This window comes from Cuculus canorus, chromosome 3 (assembly GCF_017976375.1).
Source record: "Cuculus canorus isolate bCucCan1 chromosome 3, bCucCan1.pri, whole genome shotgun sequence".
Lineage (NCBI taxonomy): Eukaryota > Metazoa > Chordata > Aves > Cuculiformes > Cuculidae > Cuculus > Cuculus canorus.
The window spans coordinates 49,738,706-49,764,330 of record NC_071403.1 but is presented as its reverse complement, the minus strand read 5'-3'; the positions used below and the strand labels follow the sequence as shown (position 1 = coordinate 49,764,330).

At 40.4% G+C, this 25,625-nt stretch overlaps 1 protein-coding gene across 6 annotated transcripts in view; it reads right to left on the bottom strand.

Annotated features, from left to right (window-relative positions):
• Positions 1-4,579: 4,579 nt before the first annotated feature.
• The window catches only part of IPCEF1 (interaction protein for cytohesin exchange factors 1), a 96,951-nt gene continuing 75,905 nt past the window's right edge, over positions 4,580-25,625 (bottom strand). For 5 of the 6 annotated variants that reach the window (XM_054061087.1, XM_054061089.1, XM_054061090.1 and 2 more), the window contains 2 exons: positions 17,210-17,400; positions 4,580-13,738 (listed from right to left, as the gene is read on the bottom strand). In XM_054061087.1, the coding sequence (XP_053917062.1) occupies positions 13,538-13,738; positions 17,210-17,400 (392 nt within the window). In that variant the 3' untranslated portion in view covers positions 4,580-13,537. The remainder of the gene's footprint in view (positions 13,739-17,209; positions 17,401-25,625) is intronic. The other variant, XM_054061091.1, reaches the window with a different exon arrangement.

The following is a 25,625-nucleotide window of genomic DNA, read 5'->3' as shown; positions in this document are numbered from 1 at the left end:
CAAAGTTATCCTCAGTATCTGAATCCTGATGAAGTTTTGTGTTAATTGGCAAGTATTAATGAAGATTATTTTGCCCATGACACTATCTGCCATCAGTGCCCTATTTTTTTTCCTGTTCATTGGAGATAGGAAGGGCCTGGTGTGGATTTCTCTGGAACCTCCCTTTATTCAAAATGAGAGTCAGATGCCTATGGCACAGGTAAGCCTCCTTGTGCTCTCTTGACATTAATAACGATAATGCCAAAAAGACAGGAGGTTCAGATGTTGAGCTCTACTCCACAGTGGGCTAGCTGAGCCCATCCTTCACTTCGTTGGCTGAATGAACTGCCTCAAGGCAGCTCAAACCCAGCTCAGCTGGGTATTTCTTCTGCAAAGGCATCTGCGGTTGCACACAGCGATATGAGAGTTTCAGGAGAAATGATGAAGTCACGCAACGAGAATTGGTCTCATGGGGTCTGATTCTGCAGTGGACAATGACAACTCCAGAATGCAGCATTTCTTGTCAGAGGTTATGCTTAAGCAGGAAATCTGTTCAACTTTCCTTTTTTCTTACACAGAGTCTCCTGAAAGTATGTTGCCAGCAGCCACCGACATATGAATCATCAGTCCTCAAGGTCTGAAAGATTCACCATGCTACTTTTGATTGTCCCAGCCTGTGTTGGTGATTCTATGTTACCCTCCATTTAATCAGGGAAGTAGCACTGCTGTTTTACAGCCTTCTGCAGTAGACAGTTCTCATCACCAAGTTACAAATAGGGGAATGAGTTCTGGGTAGAAATGATCTAATCAAAATCACATCTTACCTGTAACCAGAAATTGGTCCTTCAAAGACTTTGGTCCTTCAAATCTACATCCAACATCATACACCTTAAATTATCTTTTTTACCTGTACGCATCTCCTCTGCCCAACAAAATTACGGACAGGAAGTTTATTACCATTCAGAGTATACCAGACTCATTTCCACTTGAGAGTACTGACAGAGGTGTCATTAGTGCTCACCAAGCCACTTTCCATTATTTATCAGCAGTCCTGGCTGACTAGGGAGGTCAAGTATGACAAGCAATTAGCAGATGAGACGGCCATCTATAGGAAGGGCCCGAAGGAGGATCTGGGGAACTACAGGTCTGTCAGCTTGACCTGGGTACAAGGAAAGGTTATGGAGCAGATCATCTTGAGTGCAATGATGTAGCATTTACAGGATAACCAAATAATCAGGCCCAGTGAGCATGGATTTAGGAAAGGCTGGTTCTGCCTGACTAAACTGATCTCCTTCTATGACAGGGTGACCTGCTTATTAGATGAGGGGCAACCTGTGGATGTTGTCCATGTAGACTTTAGTCAAACCTTTCACAGTCTCCCACAGCATTCTCCTGGAAAAACTGGCTGCTTACAGCTTAGACATACTGTTTACTGGGTAAAAAACTGGTTGGATGACTGGGCCCAGGGAGTTATGGTGAAGGGAGTTAAATGCAGTTGGTGGCCAGTCACAAGTGGTGTTCCACGGGGCTCAGTGTTTGGGCCAGTTCTGGTTAATATCTTTATCAATGATGTGGCTGAGGGGATCAAGTGCATGGTCTGTAAGTTTGCAGATGGTACCAAATTAGGTGGAAGTATTGATCTGCTCAAGGGCAGAGAGGTTCTACAGAGTGATCTGGACAGGCTGGATCAATGGGACAAGGCCAATTGCATGGGTTTCAACAAGGCTAGGTGTCAGGTCCTGCACTTGGGACAAAACAACCCCATGCAATGCTATAGGCTTGGGGATGAACAGCTGGAAAGCTGCCTGGTGGAAAAAGACTTAGGGGTGCTGGTTAATAGCTGGTTGAATATGAGCTGACAGTGTGCTCAGGTGGCCAAGAAAGCCAATAGCATTTTGGCCTGTATCAGAAATAATGTGGCCAGCAAGACTAGAGAAGTGACCATAGCCCTGAACTCTGCTCTGATGAGGCCATGCCTCAAACACTGTGTTCAGTTTTGGGTCCCTCACTACAAGAAAGACATTGAGCTGCTGCAGTGTGTGCATAAAAGAGCAATGAAGCTGATGAAGGGTCTAGAGCACAAGTATTTTGAGGAGCGGCTGAGGAAACTGCAATTGTTCAGTCTAGAGAAGAGGAAGCTGAAGGGAGACCTTATCATCATCTGCAACTACCTGAGAGGAGGTTGTGGTAAGGTGGGTTAGAATGCAAGGAAATGGCCTCAAGTTGTGCCAGGGGTGGTTTAAGCTAGATATTGGGAAATATTACTTCACTGAAAGGCTTGTCAAGCGCTGGCAGAGGCTGCCCAGGAAAGTGATTGAGTCACCATCACTGGAGGTATTTAAAAACATATGTAGATGAGGCGCTTAAGTACATGATTTTAGCAATAGACTTGGAAGTGTTTGTTTATGGTTGGGCTCCAAGATCTTAAAGGTCTAACCTAAACAATTCTGTGATCCTTCTGGGGTGAAATCAACACATTTTGTAACACTGCTACTTCTAACTTGTATGACACGGCATTGGATGGTTAGGCATTACTCCTTTGCTGCCTAAAGCAATACCCTGCATGAATTAGAGAGCAGGGCGGGGAGGGGTCAAACTTAGAGCATTGAGTCGTTGTTGAATACAAATAGCAAAATGGCTGCACTATTGTCTCTTTCTGTGGTTATAAAAATATACAAATATATAATTTTTTTTATTTTCCACAGTCAAATTTTTCTACAGCCACACTACTAAGGGGAAGGTGGAAGTCCAAGGACAGCCCTTTCATGACAGCTCCACCTATGAACTATGTCCCAGTGGCTCCATGTGTTCCAGAGTCCTTGAGCATCTGCTGGGCTTTTCTGCCTGCACAAGACCAAACCCAGTTCCATCTTCTAACACAGTGCATTTGAGAAAAGATACACTAGAAACTCAAAAATTCATTCTGACAACGTGAATGTATCAAATGCAGCAGTTTTCCATTTATTAACATCTACAAGTAAAGCTTTGTCCTCAGAAAGCAGTCAAAGTCTCTTTCTTTAGCAGAACACAGCTGAGGTCACCTTGACACCCACAAGCCAGACACCACACTCCAAGGCTGTGCAGGTTTGGTTTCTCTTGATCCAGTATCCGTAGGGTTTTGCCAGTCCCCATGTAGATTGAAAAGAACAACTATACATGCCTTTTTCTTACAGCCAAACTGACCTTCTTTGTCAGAGATGACTCAGGATTTATGCCCTCTACCTCCATCTTTGATGATGCACAAATCTGCCCTCTAGAATTGAGATAAAACTTTAGGGGATGCTTTTAATGGTCTTTGAAGCAGTATTCAGTCTCTGGCTACTTGGGATAACACTCATGTAATCAAGGGCTGATTAGCCTGCAGAAGTGCTAGGTCTAGAAAGAGACACCAAGTTACATTTAAGGCTATTACAGACAAAAAAATGACAATAAGAACGCAGATAGAACAGGTCTAGGGTGGGCAGTTTAAGAAGCAAATGTCAGCACACGGCCTAACCATAGCTCAAACATTAGTTGTCACCTTAATTTGAGAATACCACCCAATCTCAAATTGAAATTAAAAGAAAGGCAACAGCCTTTTCTAACCATAAAATATCCTCTAAGTTTTTTTCTGCTACCTGGAAAATAATCTGCACCTTCAGATCTCACTATGCCAAATGAACGCAACCCTAGAGAGAAGTTTCTGTCTAGTCTTGGATATCCTATCTTAAATTGATCCCATTTGTTCATGAAGGGCATAGTAATAGAGATCCTAAATTATTTCTGTCTTGAACTCTGACAGAGTTGAAGCCTAAATGCAATCATGAACATCCTTGTGGCACACACCAGGGCCACAGCTAGAAATGAAGAAAAGATATAGTGCTTGCTTACCTCTTTGGCCTCTTCTACACCCAACACTAACTCACACTTTCTATGACACAAAAGCTAATCTTAACTTTAGACTAATCTTCCTCAGCAAGAGCAGTTGGATCAACACTGAAAAACGAGTAAGAAACCTTGGACACAACTTAGACACAAACTGCAGTCCAAGGGTCTTCACAGGATGAAGGCAATAAACAAGACACTTCAACAACTGCTGTTCTGCATCCACTTCTGCAGACACTCCTGGGCAGAAACAAAAATGCAGAACCAGACCAAGTGATCCAAGCTGGGCCCAGACCCACAAATTAGCATAGTATCATAGGTTCTAGCCTCCCAGGGAATGGCCTGGCCGCATCAGCTCTCATTCCTCTGACCCAGCACCCTAGCCTGCCTTGGGTACAGTCCAACCAGGTTGCCCTGCAACGACTCAGAGCAGCCATGCTCCCAGACCAGCCAAGACAATGTACCTGAACACCCTCCTGCATCTGGACTTTGTCCCCAAAGTTTATTTTTTGCACCCAGGTTTTTGAATGAACAGTGCTGTCAACAAACTCTGCCTTCATCATTCCTCTGAGTCTATATGGGACTGGTTTCCTTCCTTTAAGGAGTTCGGAGGTCATCACCTGCTTCTCCCAAACAGTATCAGCACCATAATTCATCCTTTTTTGTGCATTAGAAAACACAGTTCAGAAACAGCACATAAGACACAGCCATTAGAATACCTTCAATGACATCAGAGCAGAATAAATTCATTCACAGAAAGCAAATTATCCTCATGATGAAACATCACATCAAACTGGAAAGGTGATGTGTGTTTTTTACAGCAGTATGAAGTCTTAACTAGAGCCCCTCCTAGCATTTGTAAAGTGAAATTTTCAGATCACACAGGGAAAGACACCACCATCAGGGTCATATTCACTTCTGTAATCTATGCACTTAAGAGGTAGCCAAGGTGAACTGAATTTACTATCTGTAATAAAAATAAGATTAAAGAAAATGCACCTTATAAATATACCTCCTACTTCACAAACAGGTCACCAAGAGCACTGATATGTTCATAGATTATAGGATGTGGCTGCCATTGCAAGCGCTGTGGACACTGGAGATGCCTCTGAATTTTCATCTGTCTTCCTGTGCCACTCCACGACGGTGGCTGTTGGGTTTTAGACTTGTGCAAATGTTTCATGAGAAACAGAAGCATGCCGTGGTCCTTAACGCCAGTATGAGAGCATTTTTCACAAAACAGGCTCCGGTCTCTCGACTATCATTTTTTAGGGTGGCCTACAAGACAGATTTAAGAACTTACTGGCTGAGCTTCACTGATGTTAAACTACCAAATACTAAAAATCATTCCCTCCAGAAACAGTTGTATGGCAGGTTGTGGGTGTCCACTGACCTCATGCCCTTCCTTTTCTCACAGGCAATAATTACCTCTTTTCCTTCAAGATTTACCATCTCTCCTTCTCTAACACCTGCCCTGACCCCTCAGGCATTAATTTGCTTTTCCTCACAGTGCATCTTTATCATCAGACTGCACTTGGTTTCAGTTTACTACTTCTGTCATCACGTCTGGAGAGGACTGGTGTGCCAGACTCTCTCCACATTTCCACTTGCAGCAAGTGTTCTTACCTTATTGTAAGACTTGCTTAGATGCAGACTGAGACCACCACGCCTATAGCAGTAACACAATCACTTCCCCACCTTAATATAAACTTGCAGTTTTCTCTCCCTTACTTGCTGTCTCATTAACAGCCAGCAGGCTGTGCTAAGGGATTGATTTTCTCCATCAGAAAAACTTGCCGAGACCTGTTTGCAAGAAGCAGTGTTTCCTCACTGGCAATACAAGGAAAGCTTCCCATATCAACACTGCTCTGCCAGGAAATGGAAAGAGGAAAGATCCATGTTTCTCCAGCAAAGTGACAGGGCACTTTGATACTATGCACAGTATCCCCATGTACTAAAGGCTTCCGTCAGACAATCTGAACATCCCCTAGTGACAACAAGATCATTTCTTGAGCACAGGGAAATAATAAAGAAATTTTCCCCCTGACAGTAGATATTTTCTTCCAGCAGTAAGAAACAGCCCATGATCTAATATCAGAAGAATAATGACTGAGACTTTCCAAAATGTGAAGTGATGAAATAGCGTCAGGTGCCGGGAAGGGCACCTTTGCCCTCTGTGTTGCTAGGGAACACGCTGACCCCCACCCTAAGAGGGACTGTCTGGAAGCCTGGGGAACCCCAGCAGGTTTTTTTAAGCAGACAAAAGGCAAACATCCAGCTGATGAGCAACCAATTTCTATTCTTATAAAATCTGGGGACTAGTTATACTTTGTACTACCACAGGTGGGTGGAAATTAAAAGCCAGAGGAAAACAAGAGGTGGTCCAAGCCAGCAAGGTGCTGTTTCTTTACTACTGTAAACTGATATATGTATGGTGCTCCAAGCCCCGTCCACGCTGCCTCTCTCATGCCTGTACCAGCTTTGCTGCAGCAAGCACGCCAGGAAACTCCAAGGAAACATTGGGGGTTTTTTTTTAGAGTTTGGCTTTCAGGCACAGAGCCAAAACACGCATGAGGCACAAAAAGCACAGGCTGAGATCTTAGTATACCCAGCATCAAAATTACTCCTTTGGGTTGTCTTCACAATCATGTGTTGCAAGAGGGGAAAAAAAACCATCTCTTGGTGAAAGTGAAGATATAGCATTGTGGGAAACAGTCAAGTCAATACTCTGCTTCTAAAAGGAAGAAGTCCTCCTTTCCCCTCCTGCTTATGCAGCAATTCTTTCTGCTTTTGCCTACACAATCCAGTTACCTCCCTTTTGAAGGCTCTGGCAGGCACCAAACCACTGCATAAACCAATTTTATTTGCCATCATGGTAAATTACTAGGTAGCTTGCTGTGTCTATTCCTTACTGCCTGGCTCAGCTGAGCTGTCAGAGGTGGCAACTGATAAGCAGATTAGCCCAAGGCAAGCAGTTCGAACATGCTGGAGACTGGAGCAGAGGGAGATGGGGACATTCTTCCTTCAGGGCAGCTAAGCCCTTAGACAGGTGAATTTCTTAGGAAACACCATTATGCTGCTGTCTGGCTGGGCTGTCTGGCTAAATGGAAACCCTTGACAAAGATCCCAGCCCCCTTTTAATTGAGACAAGCTGCACTGTAAACTGAAAATAAAGAAATCCAATGATGTCCCACACCTGTCAGAAGAGATCATACTTTAAGGGTGGCTACAGCAACTGATTAAAGAGAATTAACTAATTCAAAAGCAGTTTGAAAGATTAAGTTGCCAACTACTGGAAGGCTTTCCTCAGCCAAGCCTTTCTATGGGTCTTTCTGGTTCCAGATTATTCAACTTAATAGTAACAATAATCCCAAGGGGAATTTCCTTGTTTAAAGAACCAGCAAATCCTTATTTTACCATACAGCAGTAAATTGAAAATCCACAGTGAAAAGTGAAAAAAAAAAAAAGCTGAGCAAAACATTCTCTCATTTCACGGTTTAATTGACAAGTGCAAACATAAGGCTCTCATTCTGCAAGATGTGTGTATCATTCCATTAAAATCATGTCGCATGTGTAGGAAACCAACAGTAAAAAGGCAGAGCTGAGTGCAAACATTATGATTTGAGTTTGAAACCAGTGAAAAAAATACATAGCACATAAAATACCCAACTAAGATTCCACATACATTCATAGTGCTGCAGGACCTGCCCTTGCCTAACATATCCTTGCAAATACTCCTCTATGCATGGCTTTCCTTGTCTACACAGGGCGTAATGGAATAGAGGCCCCCATCCCCCCTTTTGGCCAGTCCTCAGCACTGAAAGCTTTGCACAAGAGCACTTGCTATTAGTATGCACATATGGCATTTCACCAGGTGAATTATTTTGCTCAGCATCCATAAAGTGGTTTAACCTGAATCATTGCTAAACTAGGGCTAGTTTATCTTCATATGAGAGTAGGAAGCATGTTTTCATATTTTTTCTTTATTTTTAGGTGGGAATAGGTAAAATTGCCATCAGCAACTTTAAGAGTCAGAATAATTTGGGTAGGTCCTATGGCATCTAGGACACAGGGAGTCCACATGGTTTCTAATTTATGGTATGATGATATAAGCTATTTGCCCTATAGAAATACCATGCACCTATATTCTCAAAGTGGGCCACGTGTAGGCCAGGTGGGGTGCATAACCCTCAGACACTGGCAGCTACAATGGTTTAGCAAAGAAAGAGATCTTCTGCAGTAGAGTCTGTGTCATCTAGAGTCAATCATTTCAAGACAATACATCAAGGCTGATAAACTATCAATGAATTACATACGTATTATATTTTTAACTTTCTGCCAGCTTGTAAACTATTATCCTTGGACTTTTACCAAGAGGAAATAAATTAGAAAAATATTCATTTTTCCAGAGCAGACATACCTTGGAACTTGTCCCATAGCAAATATCAAGGATTGTAGTACTCTCCTAAATACCTGACAATCTTTTTTCCACGTTGAGATGCCTAGCTTTTAGCAAGCTTATCTCCCATTACCTTCATGCACAAAGGCAAGAATTTCAAACTGATCTTAGCTCAGAGATTTTCTGTTCTTTTTATCTTTCTTTTCCTTTTCTCATCTCAGTTTCTCTTTTAGTTAATAATGAAGCCAGTTCTTAAAAATACTAGAATGTGGCAGCTTATATTAGACAAAAGCAGGATAAAGTTTCAAGCCATCAAGGAAATAACGACTGATATCTTAGAAAGTCTAATGCTTTGAAATGCCCTGTGCAAAAGAGGAAATAATACTTTGGCTCTACTGCTTCAAGAAAACCACTTTGGCTTCCTGTTAACAGAAAGACATGTCTCATAAATGGAGTAAGCCCTGACTCTCACTACAGTTGGTCACTTTTGTACCATTAAACAGGCAAAACAACAAAAAAAAGCCCAGCTCCCAAACTTTAACCACAGTATATGGTGTTCCTCTCAGAGAAGTATGTTTACATGGACTCCCTTGCTACATCAACAGTTCAAATATACAAGTTTTTATATTAAATCTGTAATAGACATGTAAGCTTACAGGTTCACACTATAGATGCAGCATGCCTGTAGTTTTTTCTCGTTATAAACAAGTTTAAATTCTGAAATTTTAGTTTTAAAATCAAATACCATTCCTTTTTTTTCCCTTCCCTCCCTGGCTGTCCCTCAACAGTCTTTTTTCTCAATATGTAGGCTACCCTCTAAAGAAAATTATTTCAGAAAAAAAAAAAAAAGGTTGGAGCACATTATTTGTTCCTGTTTCATGTGAAATCCAGTATTGAGCAAGTTGTCAGAACCAGATGCAGAAATGGTTCATAGTCCCCACATAAAAAGTCCTCCATCTTAGGAAAGGAAGTGTGATCCCACCTCATTCTGGTAGTTCAAGAGATGTATACCACCAAAACAGAGATTTGATTTCCAGAAAAGCTGCCAGAGACACGCTGCAGAAACAGCTGGAATTAGATATTGTCTTTAGTTTCTCCAAAATCTGTAAAGCTGGACCCACTGCACCAATACCAAAATCCTTTACTGAAAAAAGAATAATTTGTATGTGCACATATCTAAACATACACCCTTTCTCCTTAAAAAATTACATAAAATAAGTCCCACGAGGCAGGTGGCTAAAGACTTTTGGACATTTACAAGGGATACACATGAGCCAATTGCGGAGGCCTTCCAAATCCAGTCCGATGGATACTGTTTACCCCAAGTAGCACTGAGTGGAAAACACAGTTGTCCAAGTTTCTCCTGCTGAGCTGGCTTTCCTCATTGCGTCCACTAGTTGTATTATAGTTGTTGGCTTGTGCACACTTCTTTCTCCAGTTGTTTTTCACATTGCTGCACAGCCCCCTTGGTATACGGATGGGAGGTGATGTGATTCAGAGCAGCCCTGCAGAGAAGGACTTAATGATGCTGGTTAATGACAAGTTCAACATGAGCCGGCAGTGTGCGCTCGCAGCCCAGAAGGCCAACCGTGTCCTGGGCTGCATCAAAAGAAGCTTGGCCAGCAGGTCAAGGGAGATGATTCTGCCCCTCTACTCCTCTCTTGTGAGACCTCATCTGGAATACTGTGCCCAGTTCTAGAATCCTCAGCATAAGAAGGACGTGGAGCTGTTGGAATGGGTCCAGAGCAGGGCTACAAAGATGATCAGAGGGCTGGAGCACCTTCTGTAAAAGGACAGGCTGAGAGAGCTGGGCTTGTTTAGCCGGGAGAAGAGAAGGCTCAAAGGAGACCTTATAGAAACCTTCCAGTGCCCGAAGAGTGTCTACAGGAAAGTGGGAGAGGGACTATTCATAAAGGCTTGTGGTGATGAGATGAGGGGGAATGGGTATAAACTGGAGAGGGGCGGATTTAGCTGGACAGTAGGAAGAATTTCTTCACCATGAAACTGGTGAGACACTGGAACAGGTTGCCCAGGGAAGTTGTGGATGCCCTGTCCCTGGAGGTGTTCAAGGCCAGGCTGCATGGGACGTTGGGTATCCTGATCCAGGGGGACGTGCACCTGCCCATGTCAGGGGGGTTGGAACTGGATGGGCTTTAAGGTCCCTTCCAAACCAAACTACTCTATGTTTCTATGAGTTAGCAATGCTGGAAAATTAATCCTTAATGAATTAATTTTCACTTCACATGTCCCATGCTTTCCTTTTGTTTCAGGTCTAAATAATACCTGAAGATAATGGAGATAGACTCCCAGGACTGCACTTGCACAAAAACCATGTATTTGTTTTCTTGAACACAATTTTTGCAAAAACTACTGCATTAAAGTAACCCCATTCAAGATTTTTCTGTTCTTCTTGAAGAGGGTGGTACAGTCCATCCTCAGCAAGTCTGCAAAACCTCGATCATTCAATAGTAAGTAAGTAAATACTGACCCTCTGGAAAGAGTAATTTAATAGCTATTTTAGGCTACATAACCTGTTAAAAACAGTAGTAGAGAGACTGTGCAGTCAGAGGACAACTTGTTTCTCCCTGTATTTGGGAAACCTGTTTTGTATATGCTTATACAAGCAGTGTGAAAAGAGCCAACAGACATTCAAGACACATACTGCTTTCCTTTATATAGTGCAAATCTACTTCAGCAAACAGTTGACTAGGACTTTGCTCAGAACTGCAAGGTACAGTCTCATTTAGCCCAGTTCAACAGGCCATTTAAGCTTGTGCTTGTTAAGATCTAAGTAAAGGTGCTTTTGAAGAAAAATGATGTTTACATGCTTTGTTTCAAGAGAAACTCACACTTGCAAGAGAAAAAAATCAACATGTAAATTCATTTCCATTATTTACCAATTACTTGGCACCAGGTAGTAACAATTGAGATGGATCAATCAGATTAATCCCTACACTCCTAACTTTTCGTGTGCTTTCAACAGTTAATTGACATCATGTTAAATTCAGGGGCTATCCCTCTCCCATTTACACATCTGCTTTGAAGGACATCAGTTAAGAGGAGGACACCTACCAATGTCCACTTCCCAGAAGGTCTTCTGGAAATCATGAAATATAATTTAAAAAGACAAACATAAATGGGCTTAATTTTTAGGACACTATTACTCTAAACCAAATTGCACCAACTATCAAGCTTAATTATTATCAACTTGTTAGAATTAGTGAAGTGATGAAATCGCCGCTCTTGTGACAATTTCCTGAAAACGATAGCCTTTTAACCAACCTGGGGTTTGTGTCTGCTTCCCCGTTTAGGCATTGTCACCCAATTCAATGTCTCAGCTACGATTTAATATCAGAGTAGCCCCATTTATTGTCTTGACCCAATATCAGTTCTTACCCTCATGCTCCTGAAACATTTAATACCTGAGGTAGTGATGCTTTCCCAAGCACAGCCTTGCTTCTGCATTCAGCCAGCCTCCATCTCTCCTGATCCTCTCCTATTAAAGCCTGTGTCAAAGGAGCTACACTCTTCCTCCTACTTCCCCTTCCTTATAGTTTACCATCTGCTCTTCAGCTCTCACACTCAGCACAGCCTTAACTGCCATTTTTTTCGATAAATAATGCTGTCTCTATTTTAAAAGGAAAACAAAGTGTTAAAAATTCAATGTCAACAGTAAGACTTATCACTGCACAGGAGGAAGAGATTTCACATGTTCCCATTAATAGGATTAACTTGTATTTTCCAGTCAAGTTGTGATAAAATGTATAATGTATAAAGACAGGTGAATATGGTTGCATCTCTACAGTGTATTTTTTCTGTAAAATATAAATTGTGTTGAAACTTAATGACAGAATACCTTTATGAAACAGCTAACAGAAGTGCAGTTGCCACAGTTACTGTAGTGGCATTAATTTGAGAATGGTAGGCTAGTTCTTGCTTTTCAAAATTCAGAAGTCTGCAAAGTTCATCATACTTGTATACACACAGAAGACTGGAAGGCAAAAAATCCCAAATGTAGTACTGAAGACAATGAAGCAAAAAAGTTATAATCCTGCAGCAAAATCTTGTAATATCCTTATTTGCCCAAAGGGAAACCCTGAAACTTCCTAGAAATTTTGTTTTCCTGCCCTATATTTTCTAGATTTTCTTTATCAAAATCTCAAAGCTGAAAGACAGAAGAAAAAGTAACAACAGGTGTCCCAGGGTAGTCTCTGTTGCAGAAGTATTACTATGATTTATAACGGAGCGAAAAAAACAAAGCAAAAAAACTCTCATCTGGGCAAGTTTGATCTGTGTGTGCCTATCTACATTAGGAAATTCAGCATATATAAATATATAAATAAAACATATATACAGTACATAGTCACATTCATATAAGCCATAAAAATGGCATATATTTACAAAAATATTTGCAGCTATATTTTCCACTTTCAGATCCACACCAGAAATTTAGTTATTTGGCTTTGTGAACTTGATCACCTTCTTAAGAAGGAATCTGGAATGATCTTGTACCCTATATATTCACAATTGTCAAAAATAGGAAAAAAAAAAAAATCTTCCAAGGAACTCTGCCAAGTCCATAAGAAAAGTTGAAACTTATTGAAGCATTAGTTGCCTCACTGAAGAGTAAATTACACGTTAGCAGACATTGAGAGACCTTCTTTTCTTCATGTAGAAAGACAGTACCTTGGTCAGGTCCACATATAAATTTGAAACTCAAAGTATCAGGCACTGGACAAACTGTGTGCCCGACTACTCTCTGTAGTATAAACTCATGCATAATTACTATTGTATTTGTCTCAGTTTAAACTGGTAGAGTGGTGAAAGTGAATGAATACAGAGATTAAAATGCATACATCAGGTTACCTTAAAGGGTAAAAAGGTAGAGAGTGGACTACATCCTGTTGGTGTTGGTTTAGCTTCCTTTACCTGTATGTTACATTAAAACAGACGCAAGGGTATTACAGTTATACAGTAGATATTACACAGTTCTTTGACTTCTAGGAGTTGGACGTATTTCATTTATTTCTCCAAAGATGGAAAAACATTTCTTCACTGCTTCATAGAAAAGCTTTCCTAGGTATGCCCAGGCACAGACAGACTTCTTTAAATTGGAGGATTTGCCCTTTTTATCATGAAATTAGTTTTGCAAGAGGAATTAAAGCTTTGGAGAATGGATTTTTTTCCTTTTGAAGAACACAAAGAAAAAACAACCTCAAAATGGAACAGTTGAAAATGCCTGTATTTGAAAGACCAGGGCAGAGAAATCTTCCCATGAACAACTGAAACATGCCCTCAGATAGCACTTTCGGTGATAGGCTGTGGAATCATCTCTTGCTTCTTGCTGTTCTCTGTGGACATGTCTTGGACCTCCTGATGTTGATAAATATCTTGGACCAGCATGATGTTTGTGTTCCTCCACTCTCTGTACTTCATTGCAGTCAACTTCGGGTCTTCTAGCAGCTGGTTAATTGTGGCCAGGTCGTGTTCTTTACACTAGGAAGAGAACAAGTGGTTATTTTCCACAGAAGTTGTCAAGCTCATTGTCTAGAAGAAGAACACTCTGGGAACATTACAGAACCATGTCACAGGGAGATGGCCAATTATCCAGCCTCTGGGCGTCTTGTTCCCATTTTTAGAACATGGATCAAAGTTAGTCCACAGCAGAAATTTGTCCCAGTCAAAGGCAAGATTATGATTTCATGTAGAATCTTTATTTTACAGTATTCTTAGCAAAACTTCATGAGAAAGGATTCATGTGAAAATTAGATATTGTTATGTTGTCTTACAACAAGTTAGTACTTGCATGAAACTAGACAAAACAACTATTTCTGTAATTCACACCAGTTCCAGCTTCTCAAAAATACTTATTCCCTGGCCACATTATAAACGTGTCTTTCTCTAGGAGCTAGACATAAAATTATTTTGGATATAATCTGTGTACTGGCAGTAGAGTGGCTAGAGCACGTGGCTGCTAAGACATCTACTGCCGGCCACTACCATTAGTAATATATTGGTCATAAGCTGGTTTCTATTTTTAGACAAAAACAGCTCAGACCATATATTGCAGGTACCCTCATTCAATTACAAGACATGAACAATCACTAACATAAGTAAACTTGAGACCCTTTATTATGGTACAATAGCAGAATAGTTGAGGTTGGAAGGGACCTCTGGAGGTCACCTGGTCCAACCTTCTTCCCCAAGCAGAACCACCTACAGCAGGTTACCTAAGACTATGTCCAGATAGCTTGTGAGTACTTCCAAGGATGGAGACTCCACAGCCTCCCTGGGCAATCTGTGCCAATGCTCAGTCACTCTAACAGTAAAAAAAATATTTCTTTGTGTTTTTAAAGGGAACCTCCTGTGTTTCAGTTCACAGCCAGTGACTTTGGTCCTGCCACTGGGCACCACTGAAAAGAGCTTGGCTGTTTTCTTTACACCATTCTTTCAGATATTTGTATTCATTGGCGTCCTCACATTTTCTGACACAATAATCTACTTCATTCTTCTAACCCTTATTCATGCAGTGAACCACAAGATAGAGAAGCCCTGGTTGGCAACCATAATTTCTTAACAGAGGCAGCATCTTGCACTAACAAACCTTCACTGCTTTTGCATGGCTCCATCCCCTTAGTCTGTGTGAGAGCAATGGAATATTTCTACCAATCTTCTCGTGCTATGAACAGTTTCATCACGCCTGAGGACACACTGTGCTAGTGGCCACCTTGAAAATCCTCCCTCACATTCACGACATCTCTTGATAGGAGCAATCAGCTGTTTACCCATCCATATCCCTATACTACTCTAGGGAGCCTGCTCTAATTCCTGTGATGCCTGAGCCATCACAAAACACAAAACCTTGTTCAGCTGTTGGTTTACACAGTTCCCACCCTCAGGACCTAATTCCAGTCCTTGTAAGACTTCTAGTATTGATGCAGGCATATGTGCATTTAGCCTAAGAGAAAAGGAGGAGATAGGGAGATAGAAAGAAGAAAAGAGCGTTTCCAGTGGACAAAGGTGGCAGCAGAAGCTATGTCATGGACATTTTTTTGTACCACTAAATCTATTTCCCACATTCGTTAAGCATGTAATGCATTCACATACAGCTTCCCTCTCTTCCAAACTATCCAAAACATGTTTTGTTAGTGATATATTGTGACAGCAACATTAATTTTTTAAAGATGGGGAGTCAAAAGTCCAAAATTAAAATTGCACCGAATCTTGCATAAATCACTTCTCAAACTAGTAGTGTTTTAATTAAAGCAGAGTAAATATGAATCAGATGCAAAACTTCTCTGATTTTTAAATTCCCATTAGATCATTTCCAATTACCTTATGCTATACATTAAGAAAATTGATTTTAAAAGAACACAATCCTATCGATGCAAAGATAACAGCACTTTCCCACTACAGATATTTGTGTTTCAGACAGGCCAACTTAGACACTGTTGTGTATGGAGCTCTGTGCCTATGAGAAAAACTATGTGCTATATTTGTCTTGTCAATACTCCAAAATTTTTGTTTGAAGAAAGGAAAAAGAAATGAGTGCACTTTATACATTACAACCACTCAAAAAATAATTTTTTCTATATTAAACACAAGCGTTAGAAAAGTCAGGTTATAAACACCGCTAATCACAATTTATAAAATACTCCCATGCTAAATCATCGTAAAGCTGTTCTCCTTGCTCATATCTAGCAGCAAGTCTTCTATTCAGCTCCACTGTAATGAAATTGATAGTCACACAAGAGTGAACTCCATTTTATACTAACTGGTCCTTAGATTTATTATGGAGACTCCTATCAGGGAAAAATTTCTGTATTCAGCCTCCTGTCACATAAAACAGACGTACTTTTAAACTAACTTTGTTATGTGAGGAGCTCACTTGACTGGAGATGCAGATGAATAGCGCAAGAGTTAATATCATGGCACTGAAGACAGATAACTCAAGAGAGACTTCACCAGGTGTCATATACACCCAAGGAGAATGCATGGGAGAATTCTCACTTGCCTTTTCAACTGTATCTTCAGGATTTTTAAAACAGGCTAGGGTGACAAAGCCAAGCCTCCCAATGCAGCTAATAATCAAACCTATGATTGTGCTTATAGAAGTTTTTACATGCATTTCTCCAGCTTACAATGCCTGAAGCCAAATACGTGTGCTTGAAACAAGATACTCAGTGGCTGCTCCTAATGCACACAAGAACAAATAAGTGCAGCCCCAAGACTGCATTTATTCTTTCTTCTCCTTACAGTGTAAATGCTATGGTTCACTTTTGTGTTTCCTTCAGTATAGGCTAAGAAAGAAGCAGAAAGGCTATTCTGAAGCAAGCTATGAAATCCTGTGACACTTGATGTTAGCAAGTAAAGAGCCTAATAAATACCCATATTCCAGACAGATTTACTGGCCCTCTCATGGAACATCCCCTGAACCCCTCCACTCCACCAGTTCATGGTATGTACTCAACATTGAAGCAGGATGCTTTTGTTATTAAAAATATTTTAGTTACAGGAGATCTTTACAATAGCTTTAGCACATCCTGTACATTCTCCAATAATCACACAAGGAAAACTGGTTTTGGCTCAGGGTCATTTTTATGTCCTTTATCATCAACATACTTTGCCTGCTCTTCCTTTTTTAAGGCTCCCCTGTTTATCGCATTCAGCTGAGCTTGCAAGATTTCCAGCTAAGAGAAGTTGGCTTTATTAAATTTTCCAAATGGGCTGGAACTTCTGCAAGACTCCCTTCTGAATTATTGCCTTTGCTTCCAGTTCAAATTGAATGAAAAAAACACAAATCAGCATTCAGAATGAAGTAGAAAACTGTTTCAAAAACCTAACCAAATTCTCTGGGGCTTTAAGTAAATATGTAATTAGCATTTGGCTGAAGTCTAGGCTTGCTTCTTTTTTTAGCCAAACTTTTTTTTCTTTCAGGCTTTTCCTTGGCTAGCTCTGCAACCTCACCTTTAACGTGCTGTTCAACATTCGAATTTTGTGAAGCTTCTCATTAATGCAGGGGTTTTTGCTGCGTTTGATAAATGACTTCCTAAGCTCCTTCTTCGTTGAGAGCCGACGATCACCAATGGGAGACAGGCTTGCTTGTTCTAATGACTTATAAAGTCGCTCCATTTCATCATCATCACATTTTTCCTGATCTGCAAAGAAAATAATAAATGGGGCTTGAGAATGTGAACGCAGCAGCAGATAGAAATATTATGTTCAGCCAACAGGAAGGCTTGTAACTAAATCAAAAAGTAATGGTATTGGAGTTAAAACCAGGGGTTAATAGCGTAATAATGTCAAAAAGTCATTCTATCAGACTCAAATGTTTAAGAATCAGGTCATGATCCAAACAGATATGAGCATGTATTTCAACTGATAACAGTTGTGCTTTAATGGTCCAAATATATCACAGACTTTAAACAACTGTCAGCAATGTTACATTTCAATTAAAACAAATTTGTAGCACCTACACCCATTCACTCTTCCCTACACGCTGCACTTGGTGAACTACATATCTATCTGGCAACTCACAGGTCAAATTCTATATGGTGCACCAATTTATCACCAGGTTTTGGTAATTTTTGAAACCAAAGTTATAAAAAGATTGAGAAATGAAGTGTAGGAACATTCCAGGGGCCACAAGAGAGGCCCCTAGAAAACAGATTAAAGCAGGAACCATTGGGGCACCGGATGCCTACGAAAGCCCTGAGTTTCATAAATTGCAGCACAGAATTTGCTTCACAACAAAGCCTTGTGTGTGGTGCTTCACAACAAAGCCTTCATTATCTCCACCTTTATTATTCTGATGGCTCCCAAGCTGCAGTGCCATCTTCCATGGCAGAGAAGACATGAAAGGAAAAGCTAGTAAATAACAAAGAATTAAACAACATAAAATAAGACAAAAATTGAAACAAAAACATTTTTGGAATAAAACAACTTAAAAAATGAACAGTCAAACTAAAAATGTACCAGGCATATATAGGGGCGTTTTGGCAGAAGGCCATTTTCAGCAGACTGTGCAACTGCCTTCTTGTCCCTCAGTCCACACTGCAAGCTCTTCTACTTCAGTGTTAACTTTAAGATTTTCCTTTAGCAATTAGTGTTTTCAGGGTGGTTACTCCCTCAAGATTCACTGGGATAATATTTGCTTTTATTTTATTGATGACAGTGGTAGTGGTTCTTCCCAGCTGCAGTCCTTCATGTACCTGTTGAATTGGCATAGATTTTTCTAAATCATCTTCAATCAGCAAGCCTTTTCTGAAAAAAAGGAAGAAGTTCTTTTGCTCGCTCGGCAATAGCAAAAACACTTTCATGTTTCAGCATGCTTAAAAGTTGGCTCCATATCTTTTCCACATTTTAAGTACCAGCACGTCCTCCTGCACCCCTGTTCTTTCTAAATATTTAGGTTACAACAAAAGTTTATGATATGCTACAAATATTTGCCTTCACTTTATTGCTGGCCTTTTCTTCACTACTTTGTGATTATAAAAAGCCTGCTGTAACTTGACAAGAACTAAATATAGCTTCCAATGTCAGTACAGTGCTTGAGGAGGAAAGGGATAACTGTTGTGTATTTAACAAGCTGCAGGAAATTAAAAAAATGCAAGTGTGGGGCTTAATACACAGCAGTTGTATTTCCTGAAACCTGTCAGCTCATGCCATGAGGCTCGTAATTATAACTAGCTTCCTGTCTACTTTCTTGGGATGAAGCAGCTGTTTGTTTCATTAGCCAGTCCCTACACAGGACTGGCTCAGCTCTACTGCAGACATCACTCATCAGGACTGTACACCGTATCACTTTGAGAGCTAAATTAACCTTTATCAGATACACAAGCAGGAGTGTATAAAGAGAACAATTTGCTGATTCTGCAACTTTAAAAAACAGTCAAGCCATTGGGGACATGAAGTCCCTGCTCCAAATAATTTTTCAGGCTAACTTATGGTCATCCTTGGTGTCCTGAGAGGGTTTCAAAGCAGCAAGAATGAGAAAACACCCTCACTGAACATGCTTCATCCATCCTGCGTTTTCTGATATCTTGTGTACACTTCTGGATGAAGGTAAGGAGAACAGTAATACTCAGCACAGAAAAAGATGGATCCAGATCCAGATCCCAGCAAAAGGCTTCCAGGTTATACACTTGACCAAGCAATTGGTACTCATCTCTGGCAATCTTTCAAGATTTTCAATCTTAAATTCCCCTCCTATTTCTTATTCTTCCACCACTCCCATCCTCAAGAAATTGATCAGGATATCATGTAATTCCAGAGGGAGAAGAATGTGCATGGCTCTTCAGATCAGTTGAGTAAAGGGAGTGATAGTGAAGCAGCTAAACAGCATTTTAAGGAACAGTTGAAAAAAAAGGGTCATTGAAAGCTATAGGCTGTGTAAAGCCAGGTATGAGTTATACGGCACTTTTATCTCCATCTTTGTTTACACTGATGAGCAGTGACCTTCTCCCAAATCAGTTAAAAAACAACAAAACTGTATCTTAACGTTGTGCTTTTGTATAGAAGCAAATACTGTTGCTGTTGGCAAAGTATTTTGCCAATAAACCTTTATAATTGAGACCAGACTGTATGATACCTATCTGGAATTTTGCCTTCAACATTCTCACTTTCCCTAGGCCAAGCTCAGAAAAAAAAGCCAACGTTTTGCAGGCTTGAAGCTGCCACTGAACATGTGAGGTTGATGCTGTAAATCTGAAAGGGGAGAGATAATAGAAGGGGAGAGGCATTATGTCTAGCAATCAATTAACAAGCCAAATAAAATGCTTTGTGATGAGAATATATTTTTCCTCATTCAGTGTTTCATTACAGTATTTCACAGACCTCTTAATGCCACGGAAGTAAACAAAGAGAGGACTACCTGTAGTTTGCTTGCTTCCTTTCTCTGCAAAACACTTGAGAGAAAATTAAGGTTTTGTAATAGAGATAAAGTGATGTGACTCAAGGCTTAAGCACAGACTGGAGTTTTTCTCCAAATTCAAACATTCGGAGCACATTTTCTCAGAACATGGTATTGCATAATTCCCTTGCACCTCTGTCCCAAAGATATGTGTAGCACCCCTATTCTAAGCTTTGTTAAGCTATGAAGGTTTGTAATTACGGATACATTCCACTGGCAAAAATTCATAACATTGACAGGTTGGGCCCCACTAGCACTGCTCTGGAGCAAATCTTTCCATCTGGGTCACACAGCTAACATCAGGCACATTCAAAATCACTTCAAAATATAACACTGCAATTTATGTCTTCCACCAGTACTCTTCAGGCCAACCATTTTGTCTCAGGCATGTACTGAAAAGCTACTGCAGCACTTCTTTATCTCATCCTATTTTACTGATAAGAGAAAAACTAATGTATTTTCCTCGCAGGATCAACTATGGGATTAGTGGTAAGGAAGAGATGGCAACAGTGGAAGGATAATACATATGGTGTGTTTTTATAAGAGTATACCTGCACACAGGGACACGTGTGTTGCATACTTCCCTGGCCACTATTAACTATAAGCAATTCTGTTGAGTGATCACAGAATCACAGAATCACAAGGTTGGAAAGGACCCACTGGATCATCGAGTCCAACCATTCCTAACACTCCCTTAACCCATGTGCCTAAGCACTTCATCAACCCGTTCCTTAAACACCTCCAAGGAAGGCGACTCGACCACCTCCCTGGGCAGCCTGTTCCAGTGCCCAATGACTCTTACTGTGAAGAATATTTTTCTGATATCCAACCTGAACCTCCCCTGACGGAGCTTCAGACCATTCCCTCTTGTCCTGTCCCCTGTCACTTGGGAGAAGAGGCCAGCTCCCTCCTCTCCACAACCTCCTTTCAGGTAGTTGTAGAGAGCAATAAGGTCTCCCCTCAGCCTCCTCTTCTCCAGGCTAAACAACCCCAGCTCACTCAGCCGCTCCTCGTAAGACTTGTTCTCCAGCCCCCTCACCAGCTTCGTTGCTCTTCTCTGGACACGCTCCAGAGCCTCAACATCCTTCTTGTGGTGAGGGGAAAGATGATGCCAGTGATGCCACTGGAAAGATTATTCTTCTTGGGATCCTGCACCATCACCTTCACTTAGAAGCCTCGCAGCTTGCTAAAGCTTTATAGCACTTCTGAAAAAATTTCTGTGGTATTCCTTAGCTCTTTTAACTTTGTCAGGCTCTGTAGTGAGCAAAGTGGAAAAGAACCAGTGCTGACCTGAGGAAAAGGAATTTCTGCTCTGAGGTACTTTAACACTCGGGAGAAAGAGACCTTCTGTGTTGGGGGTGAGGAAAATAAAGTAATATTTCAGGCACATCAGAACTTCTCACAAATTCTGTTTCAGGAGAAATAAAACACAATTTTGTGGCTTAATGCCACTTATCTGGAATTTCTCTCTAACAGGAGATATTGCAGACAAGAACAAGCTGCCAGAGGTTCAACACACCAGCTCTTCGCCGCCTCAGTTTTCAGCTTCCTCCCTCCTGTCAGCCAATTTGCCACAGGCGGGAGACATTAAGGTACCGAGACTCCCCACATTGCAGCAGCAATACAGGAGCCTGTCTGAAATCTCAACTTTAATATTCTTTAAGCATATAAAAGTGAAATTATCCAGAAGTTCTCAAAAGGCAGCTGTGAAAAATCAAGCTATTATTTCCCAGCAGCAAAGATACAGAAATTGATGAAGTTGAGCAGAAAGAGCTTTTTGCAATGAAAAGCTCTTCCAACTGAACATATCCTATGAAATCTAAGCTGAAATGTAAATACTTTAAATACTTGTTCTCCCATTCTCTAAACTGAGATCTCACAGCTCTCTAACCGTGTACCAATCCCACCAAAAAAAAAAAAGAAAATGTCTGCGTCTTCCTCCTGTATTTACTACTTCGCTTATGTGCTTCTGGTAGCTGTGCCAGCAACTCAGCACAACCATTTGATTGTGCTAAAACATTTTATGTCAATGAGACAACATATTCATGAAGGCTGGACAGGGCAGAGGAAAAACAATCACAAATTAGTGGTAGTTCTACTACCACTTTTCCATAGTGGTAGCAGATTTGTCAACGGAAATATTATGGCACTTCAAGGAAACCACATTTTCCATATAACTACAGAACAGAAAAGATTGGAAATATTTGAACTAAATGTAATCAATAGCAAATGCGGAACTAAAGGTAGGAGATAGCAGGAGAAAATAACAGGAAATGTTACCATCAATAACTATATGCTCTTGACTAACAGTACAGTGGAAACAGCAGAGACTGCATTTTAACAAACTTTGAGTAAACTGGAAACAGAACAAACATCTTTTCAGAGAGTTCAGCAAACCATAACATTATAGTTTTCACTGTGATTTCTAAAGCCTTTCTGATGAGAATGGTTTAGAACTGATGAGAAAATTGATGAGAAAACAAAGTAATCACTCAAACACTTGTTTCTCTACACGGTTATTTTTATCATAGGCATATTTCTTAACTAGTCTCAGCCATGATCTAGCCATTTTCTGTAACTTTTGCAGAAGGAGCAAAGGAGCAAGAACAGATCAGAGGATCTGTTCTGGCTATTACTGGCACAGTCAGATTCCAGAGGGGAAGAGGATGTTAGTTCTGAGAGAAAAAAAAAAGGAATTGAGTGCATCCAGTTCCTATTTAACCAACTCCTTCCCACAAAACCAAGCAAATGGTGTTAGAAAAGCTTTCCAGGTTTTTCAAAATATCATTACACACCAGGTCTTATAAACCAAAAGCGGTACAATAAGAATCCTTTGGCAATATGCATTAACTTCATATGACCTTAAAACCCTCAGAAAACACAAGGAAGGGTATTATTGCTGTAGTAGAAGATCTCTAAATAAATACAAACACACATTCCTGTTGTCTTATAGTAACCTCATTTCTGTGGCTTTGCTTTTTTTATCATAAATTTTTTGTGATGATGGTGGTGAGTCATAGTCAGATACTTCTTGCTCCAGTGGTTACCAGAAGAAGTACAAAAGATGGAGTTTTGCTGCAGAGCATATCTAGGCAACTCATATGGGGTGAGGCCAGTTTCTGGATACAGAGCACGAAGTCGGATACTGGTTTGTATTCTCAGCCATTTCTTGTTTACCTTTCAGTTTCCTGGTGCCATGGGCAGCTTTGAATCCTTTGTCACTGTGCTTCTAAAAAGCTGTAGCACAGAAGTATTAAATATTCCCACAAAGTAAATGGAAACGTAGTGCTGATCTCCTTTCAAATGTGGGATCTGTTAACTGTCCTTTTTTGTACCTTTGTATTACCGTGTGGTATGTAACCTCTCCCCAGTAATGGGCACTGAGAATTGAGGCTGAGAACGGTCATAATACCCCTAAGAGTGGACGGAGGGGTTGCTTAAAATAGCATATGGTACAGCTCCTTGCACCAGAGAGTTCCTTAGCAGATTTCATTGAATAACCTAAGTTGAATATGTTTTTTCTCTTAGATCCATCCATTTATCTTTGAGAAACATTTCTTTGATTGTTTAACTCATCACTGAGGTTTCTTCAACACTTTCATATTTTTGTTATAAGCTCTTCCCACAAAGCCACAGCTACTCTCTCTTCATTCTAGGTACCCACTTTTCTCACATTGTCCTCCATTTCTGACCTTTGCAAATAAAAGGGCTCTTCAGTTCTTGAAAACTTTCACATCAGCTCTACATTGCTATCAGCAACAACCAAAAATTCCTTGTGGGGTTTTACTAAGCATGATGTGGCCACAACACAGATTATGTGACAGGCTTTTTTCTATTCTTACAGTGAAAAGGAGAGAGCATAGACACACATGAAGGCTCTGTGGGGAGTGGGTTCAAGGACCACAGAGCTGTTCTGATAACATCCAGCTTTACACACACAGGACATGCATCAGCATCTATCCTGAAAATGCAAGACAAATCTCTTCTTGAATGCAGTTTCATTACTCTGAAACATGAAAAGCTGTCAGAAATGCACTATTCAGAAGTATTGTAAAGTAAATAATATGGACTACACTGAGGTATACTTTCTCATTTCGCATCAAATAAAGGAATTTTTACTAGTTATGGTGAATCATGAGATTTTGCAGCTATTTTTACTCCACAATTTGAATTCATCTCACAGTATTTGGGCATATTCTTCTCAACTAGCTGAAGGAGAAAATTCTTGGGGAATTAGTCACAGAATCAGAATTGCATCCATTTTGATAACTTTGATTTACAAGCAAATTGCGGTTTTACATTAATCCTATTTTCCTACTTCATTCTCAAGTTGAAGCAACTTAATTAATCTCATTGCAAATTATTTAGTTTTTCAATGACCATTGCACAGGAGGGCCCCACAAACCAACACTCTCCATCCTCTCCCTATATTATACAGTGTGATAAGGAAAAGATAGGTGCATGTATGGTGTACATCTTACTTGCTCAAACAATGGCTCAGGATACAGACAGCAATTAGTGAGGCTATACAGTTTCCATAGTGACTGTCTCATTGAAATGATATATTTCTCGAATGACATCAGAGATCACCAGTGTGGTTAGGATGGAAATGTTCTTCCATCAGGGTTGGCCATCAGCTAAGCAGTAAGCAAGAGGAATTCATTTCCCCAGAAATACTTTGGACAAAATTAAACCACCTTGCAAATGGCAGGAACATACCAAAATGCTCTGATTTACATTTTAATCCCATATTTATTTGTTACTATTATTAGGCCTGTCAAACTATGCTTTAAATTATTATGAAGGTGTCATGCTAATTCTGTGGCCATCCATGAAAGTACTTGTCACCCTTACAGTTGCAATGGAAAGCATTAACCTATGCATTATTGCAGGATTGCTGAGAATACCCGAGCAACCTATTCTAAGCAAAAGTTTAAATTTCTGAAGAACCACCACTGAATCTTTCTCAATAGGATCTATTAGCCACTGTGCCATAGAGGACCTACACTCCAATCCACCTCAGCGTACCTAATAGTGTTTCACAAGGTCTTAGTCAAATTTAACCCAGAAGGTGAAATTACAGAAGACTATGCATCTATTACATCTTTGTGGCATTTCCACTAGGCATTCCATTTCTGCCAGACCCAGCCTTATCACTACTTGCAAAGCCAGAGCTTATGGGAATTGGATTCCACAGTAACTCTCTCAAAATTTCCACTTTTTTCTGCCACATAGAAATAGTGCATATGCTCATTGTCAGTATTCATTCTTGCTGATCTTCAGTGCTACTGAAGTTTCTAGCAGAGCAGCCTAAAAGATGGATAATGAAGCTGAGTGCAAAATAATGAGTTAATTTTCACATTTGCTGAAGTTCATACTTTGCTCAATTTCCCTTTTTTTTTTTTTTTTTGGTATAATGAGGAAAACATATTACAAACTAAAGGGGTGTTAAGTGTTGAAATTGTAAAAGAA